Source organism: Colobus angolensis, unplaced genomic scaffold (genome assembly GCF_000951035.1).
Source record: "Colobus angolensis palliatus isolate OR3802 unplaced genomic scaffold, Cang.pa_1.0 Scaffold1, whole genome shotgun sequence".
NCBI lineage: Eukaryota > Metazoa > Chordata > Mammalia > Primates > Cercopithecidae > Colobus > Colobus angolensis.
This window is the reverse complement of record NW_012110918.1, coordinates 14,580,582-14,606,874: the sequence shown is the minus strand read 5'-3', so window position 1 is coordinate 14,606,874 and position 26,293 is coordinate 14,580,582. Positions and strand designations below refer to the sequence as shown.

General features: G+C 54.8%; 2 protein-coding genes across 4 annotated transcripts in view; one reads left to right on the top strand and one right to left on the bottom strand.

Moving 5' to 3' along the window:
• Window positions 1-7,033, top strand: part of DNAH17 (dynein, axonemal, heavy chain 17) — a 168,973-nt gene extending 161,940 nt beyond the window's left edge. The window contains exons 77-83 of the mRNA XM_011933143.1: window positions 349-463; window positions 1,523-1,702; window positions 2,113-2,295; window positions 3,686-3,868; window positions 4,189-4,332; window positions 5,222-5,447; window positions 6,596-7,033. Coding sequence (XP_011788533.1) covers window positions 349-463; window positions 1,523-1,702; window positions 2,113-2,295; window positions 3,686-3,868; window positions 4,189-4,332; window positions 5,222-5,447; window positions 6,596-6,843 — 1,279 coding nt within the window. The 3' untranslated portion in view covers window positions 6,844-7,033. The remainder of the gene's footprint in view (window positions 1-348; window positions 464-1,522; window positions 1,703-2,112; window positions 2,296-3,685; window positions 3,869-4,188; window positions 4,333-5,221; window positions 5,448-6,595) is intronic.
• The window catches only part of PGS1 (phosphatidylglycerophosphate synthase 1), a 50,808-nt gene continuing 30,651 nt past the window's right edge, over window positions 6,137-26,293 (bottom strand). Inside the window, exons 7-9 of one of the 3 annotated variants that reach the window (XR_001003285.1) lie at window positions 15,682-15,757; window positions 11,016-11,145; window positions 6,137-6,688 (exon numbers count right to left, since the gene is read on the bottom strand). Coding sequence is in view for 1 of the 3 variants with exons in the window: in XM_011955685.1 (XP_011811075.1) it covers window positions 11,026-11,145; window positions 15,682-15,830 (269 nt within the window). In the remaining 2 variants the exon portion in view is untranslated. Of the gene's footprint in view, window positions 6,689-10,965; window positions 11,146-15,681; window positions 15,831-26,293 lie in introns of all 3 variants that reach the window. The other 2 variants (XR_001003287.1, XM_011955685.1) reach the window with 2 other exon arrangements.

The window sequence follows — 26,293 nt, the reverse complement described above, 5'->3', positions numbered from 1 at the left end:
GCTGAGGCGGGCGGATCACCTGAGGTCAGGAGTTCAAGACCAGCCTGGGCAACATCATGAAATCTCATCTCTATTAAAAATCCAAAATATTAGCTGGCTGTGGTGATGTGCGCCTGTAATCCCAGCTACTCAGGAGGCTGAAGCAGAATTGCTTGAACCTGGGAGGAAGAGGTTTCAGTGAGCAGAGACTGCGCCACTGCACTCCAGCCTGGGCAACAGAGCGAGACTCCATCTCAAAAATAAGCAACCTAAAAAATATATACATATGTATATAAACTCATGAGACCAAATCAGATGACTGATTAATCAACTGGTTCTTATTCAATGAACTCTCACTGGTCTCTGAAGACAGCTCTTCTGGGCAGCACACAGCGGAAGTGGTTATGAGAACATCCGACTCGCCCTTCAGGAGCTGCAGACTTCAGGGAAAGAACAGGTGTGCAGCACTGGAGAGAAGCTGACCGTGAGCAGCAGGATTTCGCATGCTGGATGCCAAAAAAGTGTCAGTTATCTTATTTTTATCCCAATTGCATGTTGGAATTCTCTCTTTTAAAGTGGTTGCCACAAAATTTAAAATGACACTTGTGGCCTCGATCCGTGGCTCCCACCATCCTTCTGCTGAACTGCGCTGTGCAGGAGGAGGCTCCACAGTGGGCGCATGGAGGCGGGAGAACAAGGGCCGGCTTCATGGCAAGGACGCCCATGAGCCAGGCTTTGTAGAAGGAAGAGTGTTCCGGGGCGAAGGTGTGACCCGAGACCGCAAGGAAGCCTGAAGGGCAGTGGGCACGGCAGCGGGGAGGCGTGTGGTCGCCTGGCGTGTGCTCTGGTCCATACTGCTGAGTTTGGTCTTCATTCCCTAAGGCCCAGGCAGCCTAGGTCAGATAATTCACTTGCTCAAACCCTCTATGTGACTGCAAAGACCCTGGAGGCACAGGAGCTACTAGAAGGATGAGAACCAGGAAGGACTCTACTTCCACAGGGTGGAAGGGAGACTCACCAGATGCATCTGAAGACGTGACTAACCGGACTTCGTGGACAAAAGATCGACAGCACTGGAGTCAATCCTTGAGCCACACAGAATCAAACCACTTGTGTTGAAATGGGACCATGAAGGGCAGTCTCGAATGTAACACAGAGCGGGAGAGGCAGAGGGAATAAGTTCCGATTCAGCCCTGTGGCCTCTGAGGCACAGTGAAGCACAGCAAACACCTGCCCAGGGGAGGTGCAGAGCACCGCCTGCGGAAGCGCTGTCCAAGGTGGAGGGAGGTGCCGCACAGCCCCTTGTGAGAGAAGCCAAAGGGGCCGGACACTGGTGTCTGATGGTGCAGGACAGGGAAGAAAGGTGGCCCTGGGGCCGGGCGACCCTGGAGGTAAACAGCCAGGAGGCCGACCTGGAGGGCGAGAAGGCCGCAGCACCGAAGCCTGGGTTCCCAAGCCCTGCCTGCCTGAGCCTGACCCTCTTTCATGGCAGAGAAGGGGCACAGGGGTGCATCTTTCCCTACACACTGTCATCCTTCCTCAGGTGCCCTGGGACGATCTCCGCTACCTTTTTGGTGAAATCATGTATGGCGGTCACATCACAGATGATTGGGACCGTCGGCTGTGCAGGACCTACCTGGCCGAATACATCCGAACGGAGATGCTGGAGGGAGACGTCCTGCTGGCCCCCGGCTTTCAGATCCCCCCCAACCTGGACTACAAGGTAAGGGTGACAGGTTAAACAGGAGCTTAACGTAATGAAGGCTCGTGCCTCCCGGTGAGAGCCTGGCAGCACAAACGGAGTATCAGTAACTGAGCAAGAACCCAGGCAACCAAAATAAGAGGATGAGAAATGTGTCTCACTTAGAAGAAGCACAAGGCTAATACAAATAACTTTTTTTTTTTAATTAAAAAAATAGAAAGAAATGCAGCCTCAGGGAAGGGGGAATGGAATTTTCCTTTATGTCGCTGGGAGCACAGGGGGCAGCCCACAAAGGGGGCTGGGAAACAAGTGGGATCTGTACAGACAGCAAGACGTGGGTGGAACGTTCTGGCAAGGAACGCTTAACGAACAGGACATGGGTTGCAGCCTGCACGGCTTTGTGTCTGCTTACAAACTGCCCTCTTTGTTAGGGTTACCACGAATACATCGATGAGAACCTGCCCCCCGAGAGTCCCTACCTATACGGACTGCACCCCAATGCAGAGATTGGCTTTCTGACGGTCACCTCAGAGAAGCTGTTCCGCACTGTCCTGGAAATGCAACCAAAAGAGACGGACTCAGGGGCAGGCACAGGAGTGTCCCGCGAGGAGAAGGCAGGATCTTTAAAACCACTCCCAAGCAGGAGGAAGGGGGAGGATCTAGAACCGGGGACGGGGTGGCAGGAACTGGCGGCGGTACAGGGGAACTTGCTGGTGAGGTACACCCTGCCCCAGCCTCGGGCTTGGGTATCAGAAACGCTGGGGTGGGACCCACAGGCTGGTCGGCAGGTCCTCAGGCACGGCAGCTGCAGGCTTCGGGTGAGGGCATGGGCCCAGACAAAAGGGATCCTCAGGGGTGTGGATGCGGCTCCGGGAGCGCCCCAGCCTCCGCCCTGCAGTCTTCCAGCTTCCCCAGCTGAGTGCCAGGGAGGGCACCGGCCATTCCCCGCCCTGGCCCAGCCAGCACAACAGCAGTAGCAGCTTGTGCAGGGCAGCCAGATGCGCAGGAAGGTGCTCCAGAGCAGCTCAGGGGCCACGACGGCAGGTCCTCTTGCTGCTCACAGTATTAGGTAGAGCTCAGGGATGTCAGTGCTCTGAACAAATTCTCACTTGTCTGGGGAGCTCTGTGCGGCCTCCTGGGTACCTCCCCCGCTTTTTTTTTTAAGAGACGGAGTTTTGCTCTCGTTGCCCAGGCTGGGGTACAATGGCGTGATCTCGGTTCATTGCAACCTCCGCCTCCCGGGTTCAAGCGATTCTCCCGGCTCAGCCTCCCAAGTAGCTGGGATTACAGGCACACGCCACCACGCCTGGCTAATTTTGTATTTGTGGTAGAGACAGGATTTCACCATGTTGGCCAGGCTGGTCTTGAACGCCCGATCTCAGGTGATCAACCCACCTCAGCCTCCCAAAGTGCTGGGATTACAGGCATGAGCCACTGCACCTGGCCTGTACTTCTTAATAGAATGTGGAAAAGCTCTATTATGTATTAGCCAAGCACTGGGCTTCCCAGTAAAGACTGAATTCTCTATGTGAGACCCTTCTTAGCCTAACGATTGACATTAGAAACGGACTGACAGACAGATGGTGGTGCAGGTGACCACTGCACTGTGTGGGCCACTCCTTAACAGGGTGTGACCGGCATGGTCCCTACAGAAAGCCTATGTAAAGGACAAAGTCGCAATCCCTCAACCACTGGCTAAATTTGACCGGAGGCCGGTGCATGGGAATAAACGTCTGAGGCACTGGGCCAGGTGGCCTGAGGCACCCACAGCCGCAGCTGTAGGGCCTTGTAGTGAGATGAGAACATTCAGAGCTGCTGGCCAAGGCTCCCTCCCCTCGTCAAAGGTGTGGCTGCACCCACAACCCTGTGTTTCTGGCAGCCCCACTTGCCTCCTCCCTCCTCTCCAGGACTTGGGACTGAGAACGTTTTGGGCAGGCTCCCTGGCCCTGCAGCGGCTGGGGCGGGCTCCTTGCAGTGACGGGCTATCTGGGGACTGGCTTCCAGGTGAAGGCCGTGCTGGACGACATCCTGGAGAAGATTCCGGAGACTTTCAACATGGCTGAGATCATGGCAAAGGCAGCCGAAAAGACCCCCTACGTGGTAGTCGCCTTTCAAGAATGTGAAAGAATGAACATCCTGACCAACGAAATGCGCCGTTCACTAAAGGAGCTGAACCTAGGGCTGAAGGTAAACATGGGTCAGCCAGGCCCCAAGGATGTGGCTGGATGGCGAAACCAGCAGAAACCCAGGCCTCTGGCAACCCAGGCCTAGCACGGGCCCTGGGATCAGCATGGTACTGCTCCCTCTCCACAGAGTTCTGGCCGTTCCAGAACAAGCCCCAGGAGCTCATCTAGCCAGTTCCTTAGCAGGAAGCGCTTGCGCGGCGCTGAGGCGGGGTGTCTGGAGAGGCGCAGCACAAAACCACACTGTGCTGACAACTCGTGACATGCACTGGGGCTGGTGCTCTCCCAGGCCCCAACCCAGGGCTCCGTCTGTGTGTCTCCTAGGGAGAACTGACCATCACGACCGACATGGAAGATCTGTCCACGGCTCTCTTCTACGACACCGTGCCTGATACGTGGGTGGCCCGGGCCTACCCCTCCATGATGGGCCTGGCGGCCTGGTACGCAGACCTGCTGCTCCGCATCAGGGTAAGTGCCGTTTTCTCTGAGAGGCTTCCTAAGACTTAGGGACTGAGTGCCCAGGGCTCGGCACACCCCACACCCTAGAGCCTGCAGGAGCATGGCCAGGAGGCTCCTGGGGGCCTGTCCTCCATCAGACCAGGGCCAGAAGGGCCTAGCCCACGCCCCGCCCATCCCCTTCCACGCCCCGACAGTGCAGCCACTTCCTCCCAAAGGAGGAAAACAAGCCAGGCCACAGAGAGCAGCTTCCATCAGCTCCTCCTCAAGCGACCCTCAAAGGGTAAGCTGCCCTCTATAAGGAGCGAGGCAATGAAGGCAAGAGCCTCTCTGGGCTCCTAAATTATCCACAAATGGGTAGCCATTCCCTTCCTGACCCTTCTCTACCTGTTCCCTTCTTTAAAATGGAGCAGGCAACAGCTGGACGTGGTGGCTCATGCCTGTAATCCCAGCACTTTGGGAGATCAAGACAGGCGGATCACTTGAGGCCAGGAGTTTGAGACCAGCCTGGCCAACATGGCGAAACCCCGTCTCTACTAAAAATACAAAAATAAGCCAAGCATGATGGCCTGCACCTGTAATCCCAGCTACTTAGGAGGCTAAGGCAGAAGAATCGCTCGAACCCGGGAGGCGGAGGTTGTGGTAAGCCAAGATTGCGCCACTGCACTCCAGCCTGGGTGACACAGCGAGACTCCATCTCAAAAAAAAAAAAAACGGCAGACACCAAAGTTGCGTCACGGCAGGTGGCTGGGCTCCATGGCCCCTACTCTGTCCAGCACTTCTAGCTCGCTGAGTAGCCCATGGAAGGTTCTGGCATGAACCCTGCTTAGAACGGCCAAGGCCCTGTCGTTCCCATGTCATCCTGTGCCCTCTCCTCTCAGTGGCTCGTGTGTCCTTGCAGGAACTCGAGGCGTGGACGGCGGACTTTGCCCTGCCCACCACCGTGTGGCTGGCTGGCTTCTTCAACCCCCAGTCGTTCCTCACGGCCATCATGCAGTCCATGGCCAGGAAGAACGAGTGGCCGCTGGACAAGATGTGTCTGTCTGTGGAGGTGACCAAGAAAACCCGAGAGGACATGACCGCCCCCCCCCGAGAGGGCTCCTATGTGTATGGACTCTTCATGGAAGGTAAGGAGGGTTCTTTCTGTCTGCAGAAGCTTCCAGAGCCAGTGCTATACTTGCCAAGACGAGATAAAACTAGCTCTTGGCAAAGACAGGCTGTTCCAGAGCTGTGGGGACAGGCAGGAGAGGTGCTCTCAGGGGGCATCAGCCTGCAGGTCAGAGCCACCCTGGCCCTAGAGAGGGTTGAGAGGATTCGGGGAATGTGCAGCGCTCTGGAGGAGACCAAAATCACCCCAGTCACTTGGCCTCTGCTTTACTGAAAACAGCAGAGCTTGTGTGAGAGCGGCTCCCACCTGATGAGAAGCGCTGAAAAGCTCAGGCTTTCCCTGCCATGGAGCAGTGAGCCCAGGACCGAAGTGCGTTTTGTGGCTGCGCTGAGACTCCAGGGCAGGCTGGCCGGCCGGCCCAGTCCCACCCGCTCCCCAGCTGCTGTGGCTCCCGGAGCACAGGGTTCAAGGGAAACGAGGCTGGCGCACCTGTTAGAAATCCACCCCCACATCACCCCTATGCTGCTACACAGAAGAGGTCAGACAGGACAACAAGGCCGGCCATCTCCTCAGCCCGCCTCTGAGTTGAGCAGCAATGCCACCACCAATACCTGTCCCCTTCAACAGCTGACATCACCCTGTTACCTGTGGAGTGGCAGGGCTGGGCCGGCAATGGCTCAGGTGCCCCATTTCCTACACAACCAAAGATAAGCTCTCCATGTTTATTTTGAAATTTCAGACAGGAAATAGAAACATCATTAAACAGGGCGAGTAGAAATAATAGTCTGGTTGAAGGCAAATAATATTTATACACATAGCTGTATGTACACATAGAGCAGACGTTACACATGAAGAAATCAGGGAACTTTAGTTTTTAGCTGGAGTTATGATTTCCTGCCACTGACATGAAGGCTGCCAGATGAGGCTCTGAAAACGCCAGATTTAAACGGATGGAACCCGAGGGCTTTAGCTGAGCGGTTCCTTGTGCCCAGGAGACAGGGTAGTTACAACATGCACGCCGTCACCTACGAAGGCCTCTGCTTCCTGCTGTGGCACCTGGCCTGAAGCCTTTTGGGGTGGAGCCCATCTCCGCGAAGGGTGGGGAATGTGAGGCCCTCCCTCCCTCACTGGCCGCACACCCGGCCCTCAGCCATGCTGTCCCTGCAGGCGCTCGCTGGGACACCCAGACTGGAGTCATCGCGGACGCGCGGCTGAAGGAGCTGACCCCAGCCATGCCTGTCATCTTCATCAAGGCCATTCCTGTGGACCGCATGGAGACCAAGAACGTCTATGAGTGTCCCGTGTACAAAACACGCATCCGCGGCCCCACCTACGTCTGGACCTTCAACCTGAAGACCAAGGAGAAGGCAGCGAAGTGGGTCCTGGCGGCCGTGGCTCTGCTGCTGCAGGTTTAGCTCCCCCGCCTCACGGCCCACGCTCCCTGGGGCTGGACCACGACTCAGCCCTTCACTTTACAGGAACGGGTGGTTGCTTTTGTTCTCTTAAGTAATCAAGGTGCTTTGCAACCAAGTACATCTGAACTAACCAGAGGGTGGAGGTTGGCATGGAAGAGGTGGGGCAGATTAAAGCCAGTGGAGCCATTCAGCTGTGCCCATCTGACTCCATTCTATGCCTGATGGCCACCGTAGGGCCTGGCTCAGGCTTTGGGGAAAGGCCCCAATTCCCAGCAGCCAGAGGCAAGCATTCCAGGAAGCAAACCCCAAATCCTGACTTCCTGGGGGGGGGAGGGGTCAGTGGGGTTTGTTTTTAACACGAGCAGCATGTGCGGTGAAGGCTTGGCCCTCACACCCTCTGGCCTGATGCTACATGCAAACCACCTGCCAATAAGGGGACAGGGCGTTACCCCATAACAGGAGCTGCCGCCTCCACACAACGTCTCATCTGCCATTACTCCCCGCTCCCAAAAACAACAGGACCTTTTACAAGTAAGGAAACACACCCAAGCCCCCGCCCCCAGAGTCTAGAAGAACAAGCCGTTCCCACAAGCAAGCCCCGGACCTGTGGGACTCTGTGGCTGCGCTGATGCAGGACACGGCAGTGAGGTGGCCAGGCTGGCTACGGCAGCAGGGTGCAGGCACAAGGGGAGAGGATTAACTAGCAACCTGGGGGATGGGGGAGGCAGCTGTAAACACCAGAAAAGACAGATCCCAGGGGGACCCAGCTAGGGTCCTCAACATTTTTTTTTTGGAGACAAGAGTTTCACTCTTGTCGCCCAGGCTGGAGTGCAATGATGCAATCTCGGCTCACTGCAACCTCCACCTCCTGGGCTCAAGCGATTCTCCTGCCTCAACCTCCCAAGTAGCTGGGACTACAGGCACCCACCACCACACCCGGCTAATTTTTGTATTTTTAGTAGAGACAGGGTTTCACCACATTGGCCAGGCTGGTCTCAAACTCCTGACCTCAGGTGATTCACTGACCTTGGCCTCCCAAAGTGCTGGGATTACAAGTGTGAACCACTGCGCCCGGCCCTCGAAGTTTCTTAGGCTTCAAAGCAAAGCAGGCTGGTGCAGCGGCTCACACTTCTAATCCCAGGATGGCGGGATTACTTGAGCCTAGGAGTGTTTTAAGACCAGCCTGGGCAACCTGGCAAAACCATCTCTGCCAAAAATACAAAAACTGAGCCGGGAATGTTTTACGTGCCTGTGGTCCCAGCTAGTCAGGAGGCTGAGGCAGGAGGGTCGCTTGAGCCCATGAGGTCAAGTATGCAGAAAGCCATGATCATGCCACTGCACTCCAGCCTGGGTGACAGAATAGACCCTGTCTCAAAAGGGGGAAAAAAGGCAAACACACCCACTAGGAATGTCTTTCTAAGTTCAGCTTGAGCATCAAGTTTTGCAAACACATTTTTCCAAGTTTACTCACCTAAATCATGGGTTAAGAAGCATCTAGAAAATCCAAATTCTGAGGGTAATGATTCACAACAATCTTAGGGCCCAGTAGGGCTATCGGAGGGAGAAGAAAAACATCCCTCAAAGCCTCCCTTCCTGGTGCCCAAGGAAGGGATCCAGCCCCTTTGGGGCCGCAGAGGAGGCAGTTTCAGCCTCCGCCAGCCTGGCTGGGCCAATACCTCTGCTGGCCAGGAGGGGTCACTGCAGCCCTTCATGTGACCAGGGGAGATAAAGCTGCCAGGGGCCACCAAGCAACTCACTTCAGTCCCTGGTAATAACCACAAAATGTGAAGTTTTTCCATTTTGCCTTTAAATCATGAAATAAGAGTAATCTATTCCACACGTATACATCGTGGGTAGTTGACAAAATTATCTCTAAACTTTCCAAGAGATGACTGATTCGCACTTAAGCTGCACTCCAGCGACAGGGAACACAGGGACTGGAGCAGAACAGCCCCGTGCACCTAGAACGCCAGGAGGACGGCGGTGGCAACCACCCACTGTTCTCTGTCGCTGTGGTTGCTTTGCAGAGTTAGGGAGCCTTGGTCTAGGGGAGCTCCTTGGGGAGAACCTGCCTAGGACAGCCTCGAAGGTCATTAGCCGAGACAGAGGGAGCAGTGGTGCGCTGCGGGAACAGCACTGCAGATGGCTTCAGCCGGGCTGTGGCACAAGGATGTTTACTCTGGTCCCACAGAATCTGGAGGAATGCGAACTCTGTTTACCGAAAGCCTCTCTCCAAACAGAAACCCACTGCCCCTGCACATTCCTTTGGCTCCTCTAGTCTAATTGTCCCACAAGACACAGTAATGACTAGTTTGAAGGCAAACTGTTAACTGATGTGCTGCTGCCCAGGGCCGTGTGGCCAGGCCACCACTCCATCTATCCCCAGCCACTCAAACTGCAGTTCTGCCTGGTGCGGGGGCTGCAGCTGCCCTTGTCTAAGACCAGGTGAGCCCATGCAGCCAGACCCCATGAAGGGTGACAGTGACTGCTGCCAGCCCTCGGGAGGGAAAGGCAAGAAGCTGCTTCTAGAGAGGCAAAGTACAGGGACTCAATCTAATCTCACTCCACGAAAGGAAAGGCTGCCATGCCCTGCAGCCCAGGAAGCTTCTCTCTGTGCAAGGGTCAAGCACATGAAGATAAAGAGATCAGGCAATGAGGTTAGGAAAGCTGCTCCTGGAGACACTGGGGGGGTGGAGAGCTGGCTTTATAAACACACGACGTGTATTCGAAATCCCTGCTACTAGGTGACACAAAAATGTTTTAAGTAGATCCAACACAAAGTTCATTCTTCAAAACATAAATTGCTAGGGCAAAAACAATCACAAGGATAGTCCTTAACTGAACTTCAAGTCAACTGAAAAAATTAAGGGCAACTGGAATTGTGAACACCATTTAGGTATTTGATGACACTAAGACATTCTTGGTAATTTTTAGGAGTGACACTGGTGCTTTTTTGGTTAAGTATATATTTTGGGGGAAGATAACAGGATATGCACGTTATTTAGAAATACAGACACGTATGCATATCAGAAGAAACAAGCCAAAGTGGCTGCCTGAGGGAAGGGAGGGCAGGAAATGGCCGCAGTATTGTTTACCTCTCTACATTTGCACATATTATTCAAATAAAATTAAAAGTAATTAACTAGGAGAAGTTGCAAGATAAACTACACGTTTTTTAAAAATATTTAGCAGAGAACTAAGGTGGCAGGCGCTAAGGGAGCCCATGCTGCACACATGAGACGCCAGTGTTAGGGCATGCGCCGGCCACATGGGCCCTGGCTCCTCTTGGACTCCTCACCGTCCCTCCCCACAAGCCACCATCCAAAGGCCCAACCATCCAAAGCAACAGAGCTACCCCCAATATCCAGACCCAAAGAGCAGGGACCGCAGGGGCCTCGGGAGCCTGACCCCACCTGAAATGCAGTCCAGGCCCGGAGGAATCCAGGACACAGAGGGTCACCCAGCAAAGACTCCACCTTTAATGGCAGCCACCCCTTGCCTGGACCTCTAGGTGTCAAGACAGCCCAGGGGTACCTCAGGTGACTGTGGGAGCCCACTGGTGCCTCTGGTGAAGCGGCAGACCCCTCCTGGGTGGGCAGAGAGGGTCCTGATACTCAACTTCCAGAGTCTAGAAGGGCGTATCTCTGTAACCGTAGCACAGGAATGTCAGCGAGGCCTCCAGGCAGCAGCTGAGATCTGGCTCCACCGACGCCCCACCCTGTGGGCTGCAGCTAGCCAGGGCAGCAAGCCAGAGCCACTCTCACGAGCAACCGTGCTCCCCTCCTCCCACGTCTACATCTCCCGCACCAGCGTGCTCAGCTTGGAGGGGCTCAGTCTGCCTTTGTGCCCCTCATCCCTGAGCCCTTGCCCCAGGGCCTCTTCAGGACCCCTGGGAAGGGAGAGCAGAAGGGGTTGCCCGCTGCCGACCCCAACACAGGCATCTGGAGACTTGGTGGAGTGGGTACCTGATGGAAAGTCAGCAGACTGCCTAATTTAGCATTCAGCTTCTACCTTTGAGGACAGCTGCCACAGCCCTGAAGACGCTGCTCTGTGTTTAACTGAGAAAGGGATCAGAGAGTCCTCTGGGAGCTCTGGTTGAGTCAGAACGACCACCTGCCCCACCCGTGAACTCCCGGGAAAACCGTGCTGAGAGACGATGCTAGAGACAGCACCTGTCTGTCCTCAGAAGAAGTTCTTGATCAGTGGAGTCACCATCTTCACCCACAGCTTCACCTGGCGACTCGGCTGCTCGAAGGTGGCAGAGGACACCACCCCTGACCTCAGGTAGAGCTGCTCTTGCTCCTGAGGAAGAGGAACAGACAGGAACAGTGAGGAGTCCCCTCCAGCACCACACCACATGGCTGGCTGGCCCTAGCCCGGCCCCTCAGGCCAGCCTGGAAAACCCTGACTTCCATGTCTACCCGGCCCCGAGATTCCCAGGGTGCTCTGGTGGCAGGCAAGGCCAGGCCCTACAAGTTGCCACTGTGACACATTCCTCAGAAAAGCTAAGAAGCCGTGTTCCTAGAGACTTTTAAGGGCTGGGCACAGTGGCTGAAGCCTAGAATCCCAACACTTCTGGAGGCCGGGGCAGGAGGATCGCTTGAGCCCAGGAGTTTGAGGCCACCCTGGGCAGCACAGGGAACACATTGCCTCTGAAGAAATGTAAAGAAGTAGCTGGGTGTGGCGGTGTGCGCCTGTAGTCCCAGCTGGGTGTGGCGGTGTGCGCCTGTAGTCCCAGCTGGGTGTGGCGGTGTGCGCCTGTAGTCCCAGCAACCTGGGAGGCTGGGGCCGCCGACGGCTTCCGCCTGGGAGGTCAAAGCTGCAGTGAGCCGTGATGGTGCCACCGCATTCCAGTCTGGGTGGCAAAGTGAGACCTCGTCTCAAAAAAACAAACCAAAAGGCTTTTAAGACCAAGACATGTAAAGGACTCTAAATCTCTTCAATTTAGAGTTGAAGAAATATAACTGGTGGAAAAAATAGTTTAAATGTTCACCCTCACTAAATGAGGTAATGCAAATTTAAATGAGGTATTTTTTAAATGAGACCATGTTTCTTCTATCAAACTGGCACAAAGCTGTTTTGTGATGTCCTTATCCCCCACGCTGATGAACGCTTAGTGCTGAGGGAAAGGGGGACAAGTCGTCTTCCCGAGTGAGCTCTGGCAACAGGAATCAAGCATCTCAGAAAGCTCCCTTTGCAAGAGTTCACCACAAGAAAATCACTATGCACGAAGATTTTTATATACAGATATTTATCATAATATTTATAACAGGGAAAAACTGGAAACCACCTAAATGTCCAACAGCCAACTTGCTAACAACTCATATGACAAACCAGCATCCACCACGAACTTACTAACAACTCGTATACGACAAACCAGTTTTTGCCACGAGAAGAACGTTTACCTATGGGAAAGTGCCCAGAATTGGCAGGCAGAGGAAGCTGGACACGAAATACACGTCCACAACAGAATCGTCATCTGATGCTTAACGCTCTGCCTCTCCGTGTGCTGTACACAGAAGGCAGGCAGCTCATCACCACAATGGCTTGCTTCAGTGGTTTTCCCTGCATGAAAGGGTTTCTTGCCGCTTTTCTTAATTTTTATAGTGAACACTTGTTAATTTCGTATTTTAAAACAGGTTTAAAAACATATATGTTGCCAGGCGTGATGGCTCACGCCTGTAATCCCAGCACTTTGGGAGGCCAAGGCGGGTGGATCACTTGAGGTCAGGAGTTCGAAACCAGCCTGGCCAACATGATGAAACCCCATCTCTACTAAAAATACAAACATTAGCCAGGCATGGTGGCGTGCACCTGTAATCCCAGCTACTCGGGAGGCTGAGGCAGGAGATTCGCTTGAACCGGGGAGGCAGAGGTTGCAGTGAGCTGAGATGGCGCCACTGCACTCCAGCGATCAGACAGAGCGAGACTGGGCGACAGAGCAAGACTCCATTAAAAAAAAAATAATTGATATATGCTTTGCCTGAAATGGTGTTCGGGATCTTTGAGAAGCTTCTCTCGTAAGAGTCTACCCTCCAAATGCTCTCTCCTCAGTGGGGCGCCTGGCAGCGCTCACAGGCACACCGCGACTCTAGTCCTCTCTCCTCCACTGAGTCTCCAGCGCTCTCCTCGGTAACGTCCGGGCCACACCTACCTCCGCCTTGTCCTGAGGACCACGGGTGATGACCACAGAAGCACAGTGCCAACCACAGGACAGCAGCAGCGGTGGCCTGTGCCACTCAAAGCAGCACCGTCCCTGCTCAGGAGGCCGGGCGTGAGCCCTGGCAACTCCTCTATCCCAGGGGTGACAGGAAGGGGACACCCCACACTCCAGAACCCTACAGAATGTGGCCTTGGCTTTTCCCATCAAGAGCTGGGGAAAGCCAGGCCCCGGCTTCATTTCCCCCTGCCCCTGTCCCAGGGTCAGTGGGTCCCATCCGCCGGTCCATGCCACGCTCCCAACTGAGCAGCCCCGCAGCCCCACGTGTCACAGACGTGGGGCTTCCTAATTGCTGCTGAGGTCCCAATCCCTGGCTGGACGTGCCTGATGGAAGAGCCAGCTCTGGTCTCGGGGGGCTGGTTTGCAGGAGTCTCCACAGACCTGGCTCCAGCTCTATGTCTTCAAATGAACACCCAGCCAAGATTGCAACGAAATTCCCAGAAACACTTAGGTTTCCTCACAGACTCCACAACAGGGATGGAGAAGGAAGTCAGCTGACGAGGTTACCACGCTGTTCGAGGGAGTCTTTCTTGGATCACAAGTGGTAAACTGTGTTCCCTGAACAAAACCAGGAAGCTTTCAGTGTGTTTTGTATGTACTAAGTGGAGGGAGGGACTTTAGATTCTGATAAAAATATCTCCCCATTCCCAGTGCCCAATGTGACTTGAATAGGAGGGCCCTTCCCTGAATTCCCAAGGAGAACTCCGGAGACAGCTTCAGAGAGCAGGGAGCCCATGGTGGCTGGGGCTTTAGGGACTTTCTGGGTTGTGGGGAGGCTGGAGGCTGGGCAGTCCCAGCAGGATGTGGCATCTAGGGACCGGGCACTGCAGGGCTCAGGAGAGCAGCTGCCGCCCCAGTATATAAGCATAGGTGGAATTATCTGGAAACATATTTCTGTGTTTCACAGGCAGAGAAATCAGTCTGTCCCTAAAGAATGGAAGAACTACAGTAGCAGAGCTACCACCCTCCCACAGGCAAAAGCCCCTGGGATTCAGGTTTGGGAAGAAAAAGAAAATATCCTAAATATGTCATTTGAGAAAGCAGCTCCTAACCACAAGCGGCCCCAGCTTTTCTCAAGATCCAGGATGTGGGTTCAATGCTCTTACTAGGGCAGTGGGGGAGGACAGTCAATACCAGGACCCCAGGCACAGGCCTGGAGGACTTGCTCCCCCCGTCAACTCAGATCCATGCAGAACCCATCCTGGGCCCTGGCCAAAGTCACCAAGGACTCTCTACCGCCCTGGCGCAGAGCTACAGTGGAAGTGTCTGCGAACAGCCCCCTGCGACTGAAGCAGAAGTCCAGGAAAGCCCGCTGTGGAAAGCTGCAGGCTCAGGTCTTTCCCACTCGCCTGGCTCCAAGGCCAGCTTGTCACCCTATTACTGGAATCTCTCAGCTTGTGGGGGCTTCCTCAGTCATTTGCTGTAAACCTCACTGTAGGAAGAAACCTGAGCAAACCCATTACCCCACTGGCCACCCAGAGCATGACCGCTGTCACTTCCTCTTGCGCCTGTCGTGGTCATGAAGCCTTTCCTGGCACCAAGGCCCCAATCGGTCACTGACAAGATTCCCAGGCGCAGGAGGACAGATCGTGACCATTTCCTCGTCCATCAACAAAGGCTCTGACAATTTTGCAACAGTTATTCCCAAACCCTGAAGCATAAAAGCCTCACAAAGTGACCGTCCGATGCCTGTGGGCTCTGGCCTGTGGGCTCTGGCCTGTGGCAGTGTTATCTGCATCCCCAGGAATGGAAAAGGGAAGTTGGTGCCTTCCATGGAAAAGTTTTATTGCAAAGATCACAAATTCATGAGCCCAAGGCACCATCAAGGTCTCAGACAAAAGGGTAATAATGTGCTCCCATTTCAAAAGTCTATCCACACTGTCACAGGCCATCAAATAGAGGGTCATCCAGAAGCATTCACCAACTCCTGGTAACCTTCTTTTATCTCCTCAAAGAGAAAATACGCTGCTATTATACAAAGGAGGGCCGAAACCACTGTTGAACCCTTTCTTTTTTGAGATGAGTTTCGCTCGTTGCCCAGGCTGGAGTGCAATGGCACAACCTCAGCTCACTGCAACCTCTACTTCCCAGGTTCAAGCGATTCTCCGGTCTCAGCCTCCCGAGTAGCTGGGATTACAGGCATCCGCCACCATGCCCAGCTACTTTCTTGCATTTTTAGTAAAGGTGACGTTTCACCATGTTGGCCAGGCTGGTCTTGAACTCCTGACCTCAGGCGATCCACCCGCCTCGACCTCCCCAAGTGCTGGGATTTCAGGCGTGCACCCCCGCGCCCGACTCCAGTGCTGAACCTTCGAAGAGCTGACCCTTTTTCTTAAAAGGGAAAGGTCCCAGGGAGAAAATGGTGGCCTCCTCTAGTGCAGAGAAAGAAAAAGTCCCCAGGATGTGGGATGCAAAGCGTCTGGGAAGTCACAGGCACGATCTTCTGAGGCTCAGCCACCCATCACTGCACTCTTGGAGACCCAGAGTCTTTCTTGCTCTGCTCTGAGTCTCACTCGTTGCCTCAGGAAACAGCTCTCAGGGTAGCCCCACAGCACGGGCGAGCCTGGGCCCCAGCCACACCCTCGGCGCCCTGGGAAATCCCACTTGCCACGACCAACCTGGTGAAGCTGCTGCTGCAGGGCCTGGTTCTCTGTCACGATCGCAATCTGGGCCTCCAGGTCCCGGTGAACTGACCTGTACCCAAAATTAGGAGAGCCAATCAGCGTGAGACAGGGCAGGCTGCTCCCTGCCAGGTACAGCCAGAGGCCTGCGGGGAAAAGGAAACGTGCAGACAGGAAATGAGCACAGCATCTGCCAAAGTCCTCTCCACACGCTGCTGCAATCTAAGAGAAAGGCAGCCCGCTCTGGGTGCCTGGACACGAGGGGCGGCTGCAGAGCGGCGGACAGGCCACACCAGGACTCGCTCTTCCGCCCCCACCCCGGCGCGGCAGGAAGCAGGAACCCAGGATCGGGGCGCAGTCTGAGCTCAACTGCTAGTCTTTGCTTCCACCACTCACCCCGTGGCCTTGTGTCCCAAGCAGGACGAGAAGCAGGCTTTCCCAGGGGAACATGGTGACGCCGCCCACAGGACTGCTCTCATACACCCCTGCCCAGATGCCCACTGAGCCTCTCCCCAGAGAGCTCAGGGCCTCGAACCCCACTCTGAACCGCCTCTGCACATCCAGACCTGCTGACACTGCCTGCTAAGCTCAGGTCCCGCACTGGCCATCCCTTCCTGTGAGCACTGAGGATCCTCAGACGTGCTTCTCAGAAGCAGCCACCTCAGTGCGCAACATGGCAGACGGTGAAGGACAACCACGCGACCCAAGCCAGCAGATGTGGGGTTGTCACGCGGGGCGGCAAAGGTGGCTGGTAAAAACAGGTCTGCCTTGAAGGCTGGCTGCCTCACCATAGGTCCTGGGTAGGCCGTCTGTGCCCTTCGGACTGAGGGACATGCGAGTCTCCCAGACCCAGCCTCCCTATTTCAAGCTGCTGATGCACCAAAACCCTGTGAGGACAAAGCGGGTCTAGGCTTGAGACCTCTGCCATCACTGCCCCCAGGGCCCAGGGACTTCCTGGCTGGACAAGGCAATGGAGGAGAAAGCTAAAGGGCCCTGTAAGTTTCTGTCACACCCAGAGAACAATATCCCCTTTTGCTGGGAAATGAGCCAGTCAGTAGTATTACAGCTGGAGAAAAAGCAGGGCACAGGGTACACCGTGTGGCAGGGGAGCCACGCTACAGGGACAATTCTGTAATAAGGCCACAGGCGTACTCAGAATACTGACGTGTTACCTGAGATGATGACAGGCACAGTTCTGTGGCCCGTTCCACACCTTCCCAAGGTCCAGGGCCGATTCCCACAGCCCAGCCCCCATCAGAACTACTTCTAAAAAGGCTGTTACCAAGACCTAGCATCCCAAGGACACGTGCTGCCTGAGACGCCCTTCCTCCCACAGGGCACCCAGGCTCGGCCTGAGCTCAAGGCTTCCCTCCGTGCTGCCCTTCACTGGCACTAAGAATGCTTCTCCCAGAAACTCCTGCCTGATGTCAGTGTGAGCAAGTGTGAGTGGGGGTGAGAAGGTAGTGAGGGTGAGCAGGTAATGAACAGGAGTCAGCGGGTGTGAGCAGGGGTGAGCGGGTAAAGAGCAGGGGTGAGGGGGTGTGAGCAGGGGTGAGCGGGTGTGAGCAGGGGTGAGCGGGTGTGAGCAGAAGCAAGCAGGTTTAAGTGGTGTGAGCAGGTGTGAGTGGGGGTGAGAAGGTAATGAGAGTGAGCAGGTGGCCCCGGGCTCCTCTGGGGTGCCCTGCACTAATCCCAGCATCCCAGAGTTGCCCCTCCCCATGGGGTGTCGAGTTCTCCCCCACTGACACACCCCTTTCAAAGGACCTGCACAATCGTCATGGTCGAGTCAACACAGTACGCCACACACACCAGGCTCCTAAAATAGCAAATGGTTTCCTAATCTTCACTTAGAGCAAGAGCATTTCCAAGAATATCTTGGGTAAGAGGTGACGAGGCCCTGCGCTTGTTCCTGTAATGGGCTCGTCTCCACCCCTTCAAGGGCCACATCAAAGCCACTTGCTGGCCTGTGTGCATGGCGCCATAAACAGGACCGCTCTGCTGGGCCACTGGCCATGCAGGCCATTCACAGGACCACAGGTGTGGGCAGGCTGCCCCCTTCCCCTGGTGGCTCTGATCCAGCTGGCTCACGCTGCCCAGGTTGGTCCAAGCAGAACAGCACTCGTGGCCCCTCGTACGCACAGCCCCCCTCCCACCGCCTCTTCCCCAGAGCATGGAGCTGGCAGAGACAAGGCGCAAGGGCCGGCGTCCGCCAGCCTCAGACCAGAGACAGGAGCTTCCTCCCACCTGCCGTTGCTCATTCCGACTTTTCTAATGACAAGATCAGCCTGTTAAAACACTGGGTCTGGTGAGTGTGACTTGTCCGGCTGGCTCTCCCGAGCCCACGGAGCGAACAGCGACGGTGATGAGGAGGAAAGCCACACGCCCACATGGGTGATGAGGGTTAGGCTGCTCTGTGTCACGCCACCATGACTCGGCGCCCACCCCACAGCTGCTAGACCACAGAATCTGGTGGGAAGGTCGGCGGTGCATGGTTCTACACATGCTTTTTACTGGCCAAACCCACCTAAGCACTGTCTCGGTTCTTTATGAGGCCACCTAGGGGCCAGCGCTCAGAGGCAGGCAGGCCACCTCCAGTGCACAACTTCATCAACTGCTTCCCCACCTACTGCTCATTCCTGACCCCAAGATAGACTGTGTATGTATTTGTAGACAGTCTCTATATCTATGTTTCCCATATAGAAAGAATGAGGGTTTTTCAGCAGGTGAGTGCCCAGGATTAGAGAGGTAGCTCACGCTTTTAACCTACCTGAGACTGCCCATCAACTTCCCCGCCAGACTTATTTGCCCTGCAATCTTTCTCCATCAGAAAGAAAATAACGACCACAGGCCAGCCTGATGCCCTCCGGGGAACCCTAAGGAGACAGCATGAGTCAAGCACCTGCCAGGTCCAGAGATGCCACAGGGTGCTGCTGCGAGATGCCCATACCCCAGCATGCCCCACAGGCCAGGGCAGCTGGGAACAATGGTTTTTCAAGATTTCAGCTCACAAGTCAGAAGTTTTAGCCATTGGTCTGTGCCCTGAGAACAACTGGGAAGTTTCCAACTGGGGAAGGGGAATCTAAAAGCTCTTTTGGAGGTCAAGGCTGCAGTGAGCTAAGAGATTACCCCCACTGCACTCTAGCCTGGGCAACAGAGAGAAACACTATCTCCAAAAAAAAACAGAAGCCCTTTAGGTTCTGTTTCATCTCCCTCGTTCTAGGCCTGAGCAGTCTGGAGCTCCGGTCAGACCTGCACCACCAGTCAGGATGTCAGGCTGTGTATACACAGGGCTAAGACTATCAGGCCTGGACTCACTGTCGGGAAATCTGTTTCCCAGTACAAGGCCATAAACTGGTTATCACGCCCGACTCTTCATCCCAGGGCCTGACCTTTGGGCCTGACATCTTTACAATTCCAGGAACCATCCGATTAGGGAGACCTGCGGCAAGAACGATAGCCTGAAGAGGGAAGAAGCAGCCCTCTGCAGACCAAGTGCTTTTGGGAGGGGACTGACTGCTGGCAGTTCATGGGGCAGAGAGAGATGCTGCAGCCCTGGGTGCCAGAGAGGGCAGGGTGCAAGGGAGGCAAAGGCGGCTGCTACTCCACAGTCACTATAAAGCAAGTGTCAGAGAGACACCAGAGGAGGACCTGGACTGGAGTTGGGACTTCCGCTGCCTCCCAGCTCTAGGCCTCCTCTTCAGAAAGGACGCCTGCCCCTGCTCTTCTGCAAAGTCACTCTGCCCTGCAGAAGGCTGATCCAGGCCTCAGCACTCCTGGCCTCCATGGCAGCGCTCCCTCAGCACTCGCACCGTGACTTCTGAGCCCTTTCCAACAGGCCCTGCCCACTCTCCAATCTCAATGCCTACCACTCCCAGCGCCCCTGCTGTTCTGCAAGCCTCGTGTGGTCGAGGGGATTCTCATGTCTGTCCCCTCTGCCAGGACACTCCGGCCCCAGATGGTGGCATGGATGCTCCTTCTTCACTCAGGCCAACTGCCCGAGTCCGAGTGTCTGCTCCTCAGAGAAGCCCTCCCTGAGCCCCCTTGTAACAGATCCTGCAGCAGTCTGGAGCCTTCTCTTGCTCTGCTCTTCATAACTCGTTCCCTGATATTTGTAGAGATGCATCTGCTTATTATCTGCTTTCCATCAAACTATAAGCCTTAGGAGGGCAGGGAGTTAGTCTGTCTGGTACCCAGTGATCCATTCCCAATGTGCCGAATGATGCCTGGGACACAGTTGGTACTTGTTAAATATCTGTTTGAATAAAATAAACAAACTGAGAGTAATAATGTCTCTCCCAAAAAAGGTCAAATTAAGTGTTAAAAAAGCTCTGAAGGGCCAGGCGCGGTGGCTCAAGCCTGTAATCCCAGCACTTTGGGAGGCCGAGACGGGCGAATCACGAGGTCAGGAGATCGAGACCATCCTGGCGAACACGGTGAAACCCCGTCTCTACTAAAAAATACAAAAAACTAGCCGGGCGAGGTGGCGGGCGCCTGTAGTCCCAGCTACTCGGGAGGCTGAGGCAGGAGAATGGCGTAAACCTGGGAGGCGGAGCTTGCAGTGAGCTGAGATCCAGCCACTGCACTCCAGCCCGGGCGACAGAGTGAGACTCCATCTCAAAAAAAAAAAAAAAAAAAAAAAAAAAAGCTCTGAAGGCCAGGCACAGTGGCTCACCCCTGTAATCCCAGCACTTTGGGGAGCCAAGGCGGGCAGATCACAAGGTCAGGAGTTCAAAACCAGCCTGGCCAACATGGTGAAACCCCATCTCTTACTAAAAATACAAAACTTAGCTGGGCATTCTGGTGCGTGCCTATAATCCCAGCTACTGGGGAGGCTGGGGCAGGAGAATGGCTTAAACCCAGGAGGCGGCGGCTGCAGTGAGCCGACTTCATGCCACTGCACTCCAACCTGGGTGACAGAGCAAGACTCCCTCTCAAAAAAAAAAAAAAGCTCTGAAGTTTAGGTTTTATTTTATTTTATTTTATTTTAAGACAGAGTTTTGTCTTGTCACCCAGGCTGGAGAGCAATGGCGCAATCTCAGCTCAATGCAACCTCCGGCTCCTGGGTTCAAGCGATTCGCTCGCTTCAGCCTCCTGAGTATCTGGGATTACAGGCGGCTGCCACCATGCCCAATTTTTGTATTTTTAGTAGAGATGGAGTTTCACCATGTTGGCCAGGCTGGTCTCAAACTCCTGACCTCAGGTGATCCACCCACCTCTGACACCCAAAGTGATGGGATTACAGGCGTGCGTGAGCCACAACTGCACCCGGCCTCTTTTGTTTTGTTTTGTTTTGTTTTTGAGATGGAGTCTTGCCCAGACTGGGGTACAGTGGCGCGATCTCAGCTCACTGCAACCTCTGTCTCCTGGGTTCAAGTGATTCTCATGCCTCAACCTCCCGAGTAGCTGGGATTACAGACATGCGCCACCACACCCGGCTAATTTTTGTATTTTTAGTAGAGACAGGATTTCACTATGTTGGCCAGGCTGGTCTCAAACTTCTGGCCTCAGGTGATCCGCCCACCTTGCCCTCCCAAAGGGCTGGGATTATAGGTATGAGCCACCGCGCCAGGCCTCTGCAGTTCTAAGACAGAAGTGCACGAACATTTTAAGAGTACGTGCATGAACATGTCCTCCTGCCTCAAGCGCCCCCACACTATTCTGCAATGAATCTCACAGGATTCTCAGACTCCAATAAAAACACGGAGAGGACAGAAGACATCATAGTCTCATCCTTGCAGGACAAGCGCTCGCCTGCTCCGACGTTAGCACAGCTCCGAGAAACTGCAAGGCCCACAGGCTGATGCGTGTGCTCAGCCTGAAGCGAGCAATTTGCACCGGCACAGCACCCCTACCACACCCACTGGGTGCCCAGGGGAAAGCCGCCCCACGTGTGGCCTAGGCAAACAGGGTGGGGCTGCCCGCCTCTCGCCATCAGTTCACCTTTGGGCAGAAGGCCAACTGGCCTATCAGAAAGGCAATAAAAATAGTGACATTCTCACAACCATTAACAGACTTCCCTGTCAGCATGAGCCAGAAATCTCTCAATCCAACACCCTGCTCCGCCCTAGCCACCCACATTGTGGTGTTAATGCTAGAATACTGCCTCTAGAAGAAACTGAAGTCAGCATGTTAAAACTCATTTCCTGATCCTCCTCATGAAATGCACGCCGGAGGGCAGAGCCCATGTCCCAGCAGAGGGACACAGCCTGGTTCAGCACAGCGTGGCTCCTGCCTGAATGTGATAATGGGATGGGCACCACCCGCGCTGTCCCTCACTTCTCCACGGAGCAGAAAGATGGAGACATGAGAACTGGCTTGACACAGTTCACACTCAGCCTCCCCTGGAGCTGCCTCTCAAGACCTCGAAGTGAGCTTACTGGCACCCAGCAGATACCACACTTCCAATGGCTGACAAGGCCAGACTGCTTCTGCCTGTACTGCACCCCTGACCAGGACCAGGTTTGGGAAGGAAAGCTTTTCAGCACCCATCCCGAGGTGTCTGCAGCAGCACAAAGCACTTCCTGTTAAGAGTCCAAATTCTACCCCAGCTCCCAGAACCTTGTCCCACCACACCTACTGGGCGAGGAGCGAGGGCCAAGCAACAGGAAACTGACAACCATGAATCAGAGGAACTGCCACCTGCCTGAGATCCAACCCATGTGCCCACCCAGCCCCACCTCCCATAGCCAAGGCAATGCAGGTGAAGAGGCCTGGCAGTACCTTCCTTCACGACCACATCAGCGCAACAAAACTACAGGGAGCAAGGCCAGAAACACAGCACCAAGGGATCCAAGACCCCCACCCCACTCCCTTCTGCCAATGTATTCGCTCAGGGACGCGCAGTGGCACTCGGCCCCCAGTGTGATTTCAACCTCCACACACCCCACCAGGCGCCTCACCTGGCCTACGAACCATACGGTTATTTTACAGCAAGTCAACCACGAGCCCCGTTCCCCGTGTCCTCCTGACAATCCAGAGCCATCCCCTGACTGCACAGGAAGGAGATTAAGCCAGGCCCTCAGCTGTGGCCACAGGTAAAGGTGGACTCAGAACCAGGCTTCTAGACTTCAAGTCTAGTAATCTCTACGCCAAATCACACTTGCATGACTTCTCCTGAGTATTCTAAATAGGCTCCCTTTACAAAAACCCAAATAAAAACTAAATAGATAAACCATATTGCAAAAGAAGTCTCTAGTGCACGCCTTTAAATAGTTAAGGGTTCCTCTGGTTCTTAGAAACAGCTCAATTTATTGAAATGTGATAGAGATACATGACAGATTGACAGATAAAATATGTTAAGAAATCAGCATAGTATGCAAAAGAGGTGTATCAGGCTGTTGAACGATGGGCAGATGGTTATCACACAAGAATCTTTCCAACAAGGCATCTAAGCAACTGCCAGACAGTCCTGGCAATACTTGACAACACACCAAACACTAAAGAAAAAATGCCAGCCCTCTGAATTTTCTGTCACCAGACTGCACTGAAATCCACTGGCAGCTGCTGAGCCACGGGGTCATTTCACATGAGAAGGTGCCTCTTCCCCCACGCTGCTCTTCCTTGCATCACTACACTCATGGGGCCACCAGCAAGTCCAACACAGTCACTCTGCAAAGCCTCTCGCTGCCTGGCTCCCAGAGGAGTGCTGTGCTGACAGCAGAGTGCTGTCTGAGGGGCGAGGATCTGGAATCCACAGAGTCCTGGCTTACCCGCCTCTGCCCAAGGGCTTCTGGGAGCAGGAGGAGCTGAGATCAGCCCAGGCCTGTCCTACAGGAGCCTGGGTGAGGGAGTGGAAGTATCAGTGCACAGTGACCGGCAGGAATTTTCTGGGGCCCAAACACAGGCACACCCAAAGAGGCACATAGCCTGTACCCAGCAAGCGCCTCGCAAAGGGTCGACAGTCAGGAAACGGCCCACTGGGCCAGCCATCCAAATCCACAAGCAACCTGCGGCGGCCCACTCATCTCTCGACCTGACACAGGCTGCCCTGGAGGAAGTGACCACCAAAAGATGGGCCTGAAGAGGTGCTGACTTAAGATCCCACTGGAGACACAGCCACTGAGCAGGGAAGGACCCTCACCTCTCACTTCAGCATCAAGTGACCTCTGACCTCTGGTTCCTGGCTTTAGGATGAAGGCCCTCCGCTCAGCAGCAGCCCCCTCCACGCACCATCCATCCCTCACCCACCTCTGCCAGCTCTCCCCTATATCCTGTCCCCCACACGGGCACATGCCCTGGGATCCAGCTGTAAGATCATCCCCAGTTTCCCACTAGTCCGGCACTCCTGGGTGGCAGGGAACGCACCCCACCCCCACACACCCCACCCACAGCAGGGCAGGAGAGAGGAGCGGCAGCAGCACAGCGGTCCGGGAAAAGCAAGACGCGCCGGAAAAGCAGGTTGGGTGTTTGTTTCAGCGGTAACTGGGGAGTCAGCTCGCGTTTATCAGAGCCGCTTCGGGGAAATAACCGGTGGCAGAGTCAGAAGCTACAGGCCAGGAGCCCCCCACCCTCCAGGCTGAGTTAAGGGGCCTCCTCATCATTCCAGCACAGTGCAGTTGAGGAGAGCAATGCCTAGTCACTCCTCTGCAGCTCCCCAGCACACGGCAGTATGGGTCTGAGGCCTCCCCAAAGGTCAAAGCTGCCCCACTGGCCAGCTCTTTCAATGCCCCATCCCTAGATACTGTTGTTACTCCCAGAAGTAATGCCAATCCAAAATTACTCTCCACACCTGCCACAGGCTGGGGCCACCTGCCCTGAGACACTGACCTCCAGCCTGGTTCAGCCACCACACATGCCAGGATGGGCCCTGCAGGACAGTGTGGCAGTCACTTCCCGCACCAAACAATGCCACCTGCCTAGACAGTCCTGTGGGCCTCAAAGCAGCACATGGGAAGCCCTGGACGGGCCAGAAGCTTCCCATTCCAAGCCGGGAGAGTTCTGAAGGCTAGGCATGAGAATCTACTCAGGGCGTTTTTCAGACACCATGGCGGGTTCAATCCCCACAGAGCTGGATGAAGGTCTAGGGGAACCTGGGCTTCAGTTTGTTTTTTGGTTTTTTTTTTTTTCGAGATAGAGTCTCGCTCTGTCACCCAGGCTGCGGTGCAGTGGCACAATCTCGGCTCACTGCGAGCTGCACCTCCCGGGTTCTCGCCATTCTCCTGCCTCAGCCTCCCAAGTAGCTGGGACTACAGGTGCCCGCCGCCTCGCCCGGCTAATTTTTTGTATTTTTTAGTAGAGAAGGGGTTTCACTATGTTAGCCAGGATGGTCTCGATCCCCTGACCTCGTGATCCGCCCGCCTCGGGCCTCCCAAAGTGCTGGGATTACAGGCGTGAGCCACCGCGCCCGGCCGGCTTCAGTATTTCTTACAAGGCACCCCCCCGTTGAAAAACATTGGTTTAAAGAAAACAAAAACAAATCACCGAAGCACTGGAAGTTCCTCAAGTCTCAACAAGACAGACGTGTGCCTCCGGCAGGCCACAGCCCAGACCCCACCCGTGCAGGCCTCCCGCTCGCTCAGCTCTTCCGAAAGCCACTAGGGCCAGGACGAGAGAATGAGCAAAACAGGCCTCTAGACTGCCCAGGGAGAAGCTAGAAAAGCTGCGGGCTGTACTCATGGCGCAGGGGCCTCCAGGTACCATTTCCCCTTCTCTCGACAGCCTAGCCCCAGGGTTGCGGGTCCCCAGTGTCAGAAAGGAGTTATGGTTCCGCTGCTAGAGGCGGGCACCCTCCCAGCATCAAGAGGCCACGGGGTTAGCCCACTGCTAAGCACAAGGTTTCCAGCATGTTGTAACCATGTCTCGGAGAGCTGCCCCTGGGATTCTGCGCCATTTCGGCTGCTCCGCCAGATACCTGAGAGGGATAAACATACAATGCAGAGTGTGACCCTCTTCCTACCACCCACCACCAGCAAGACTGTGCACAGAGCCTTCATTTCCTCAGCTATGGGGAAAAAGGGCAGACACTGGCATAAAAGGAAAAAACCAAAGGCAATAGTGAGGAAAAGACAGGAAAACTGGGTTGCTGATGCCAAAACAAATGATCCCTAATGAATCCTCTTTCTCCCTGAGAAAGGCACTGCCAGCCAGGCGCAGTGGCTCACGCCTGGAATCCCAGCACTCTGGAAGGCCAAGATAGGTGGCTCACAAGGTCAGGCATTCAAGACCAGCCTGACCAACATGTAGAGATGTGGAACCCCATCTCTACTAAAAACAGAAAAATTAGCCGGGCGGGATGGTGCATGCCTGTAATCCCAGCTACTAGGGAGGCTGAGGCACAAGAATCACTTCAACCCGGGAGGTGGAGGTAGCAATGAGCTGAGATCGTGCCACTGCACTCCAGCCCGGGCAACAGAGCAAGACTCCATCTCAAAAAAAAAAAAAAGTTGCCAACAAGCAGGAAGTCTGACCATCAAGACAAGGCTAAGGGCCGGGTGTGGTGGCTCACACCTATAATCCCAGCACTTTGGGAGGCCAAGGCGGGCAGATCACCTCAAGTCGGGAGTTCAAGACCAGCCCGACCAACACGGAGAAACCCAATCTCTACTAAAAATAAAAAAGTAGGCCGGGCGCGGTGGCTCAAGCCTGTAATCCCAGCACTTTGGGAGGCCGA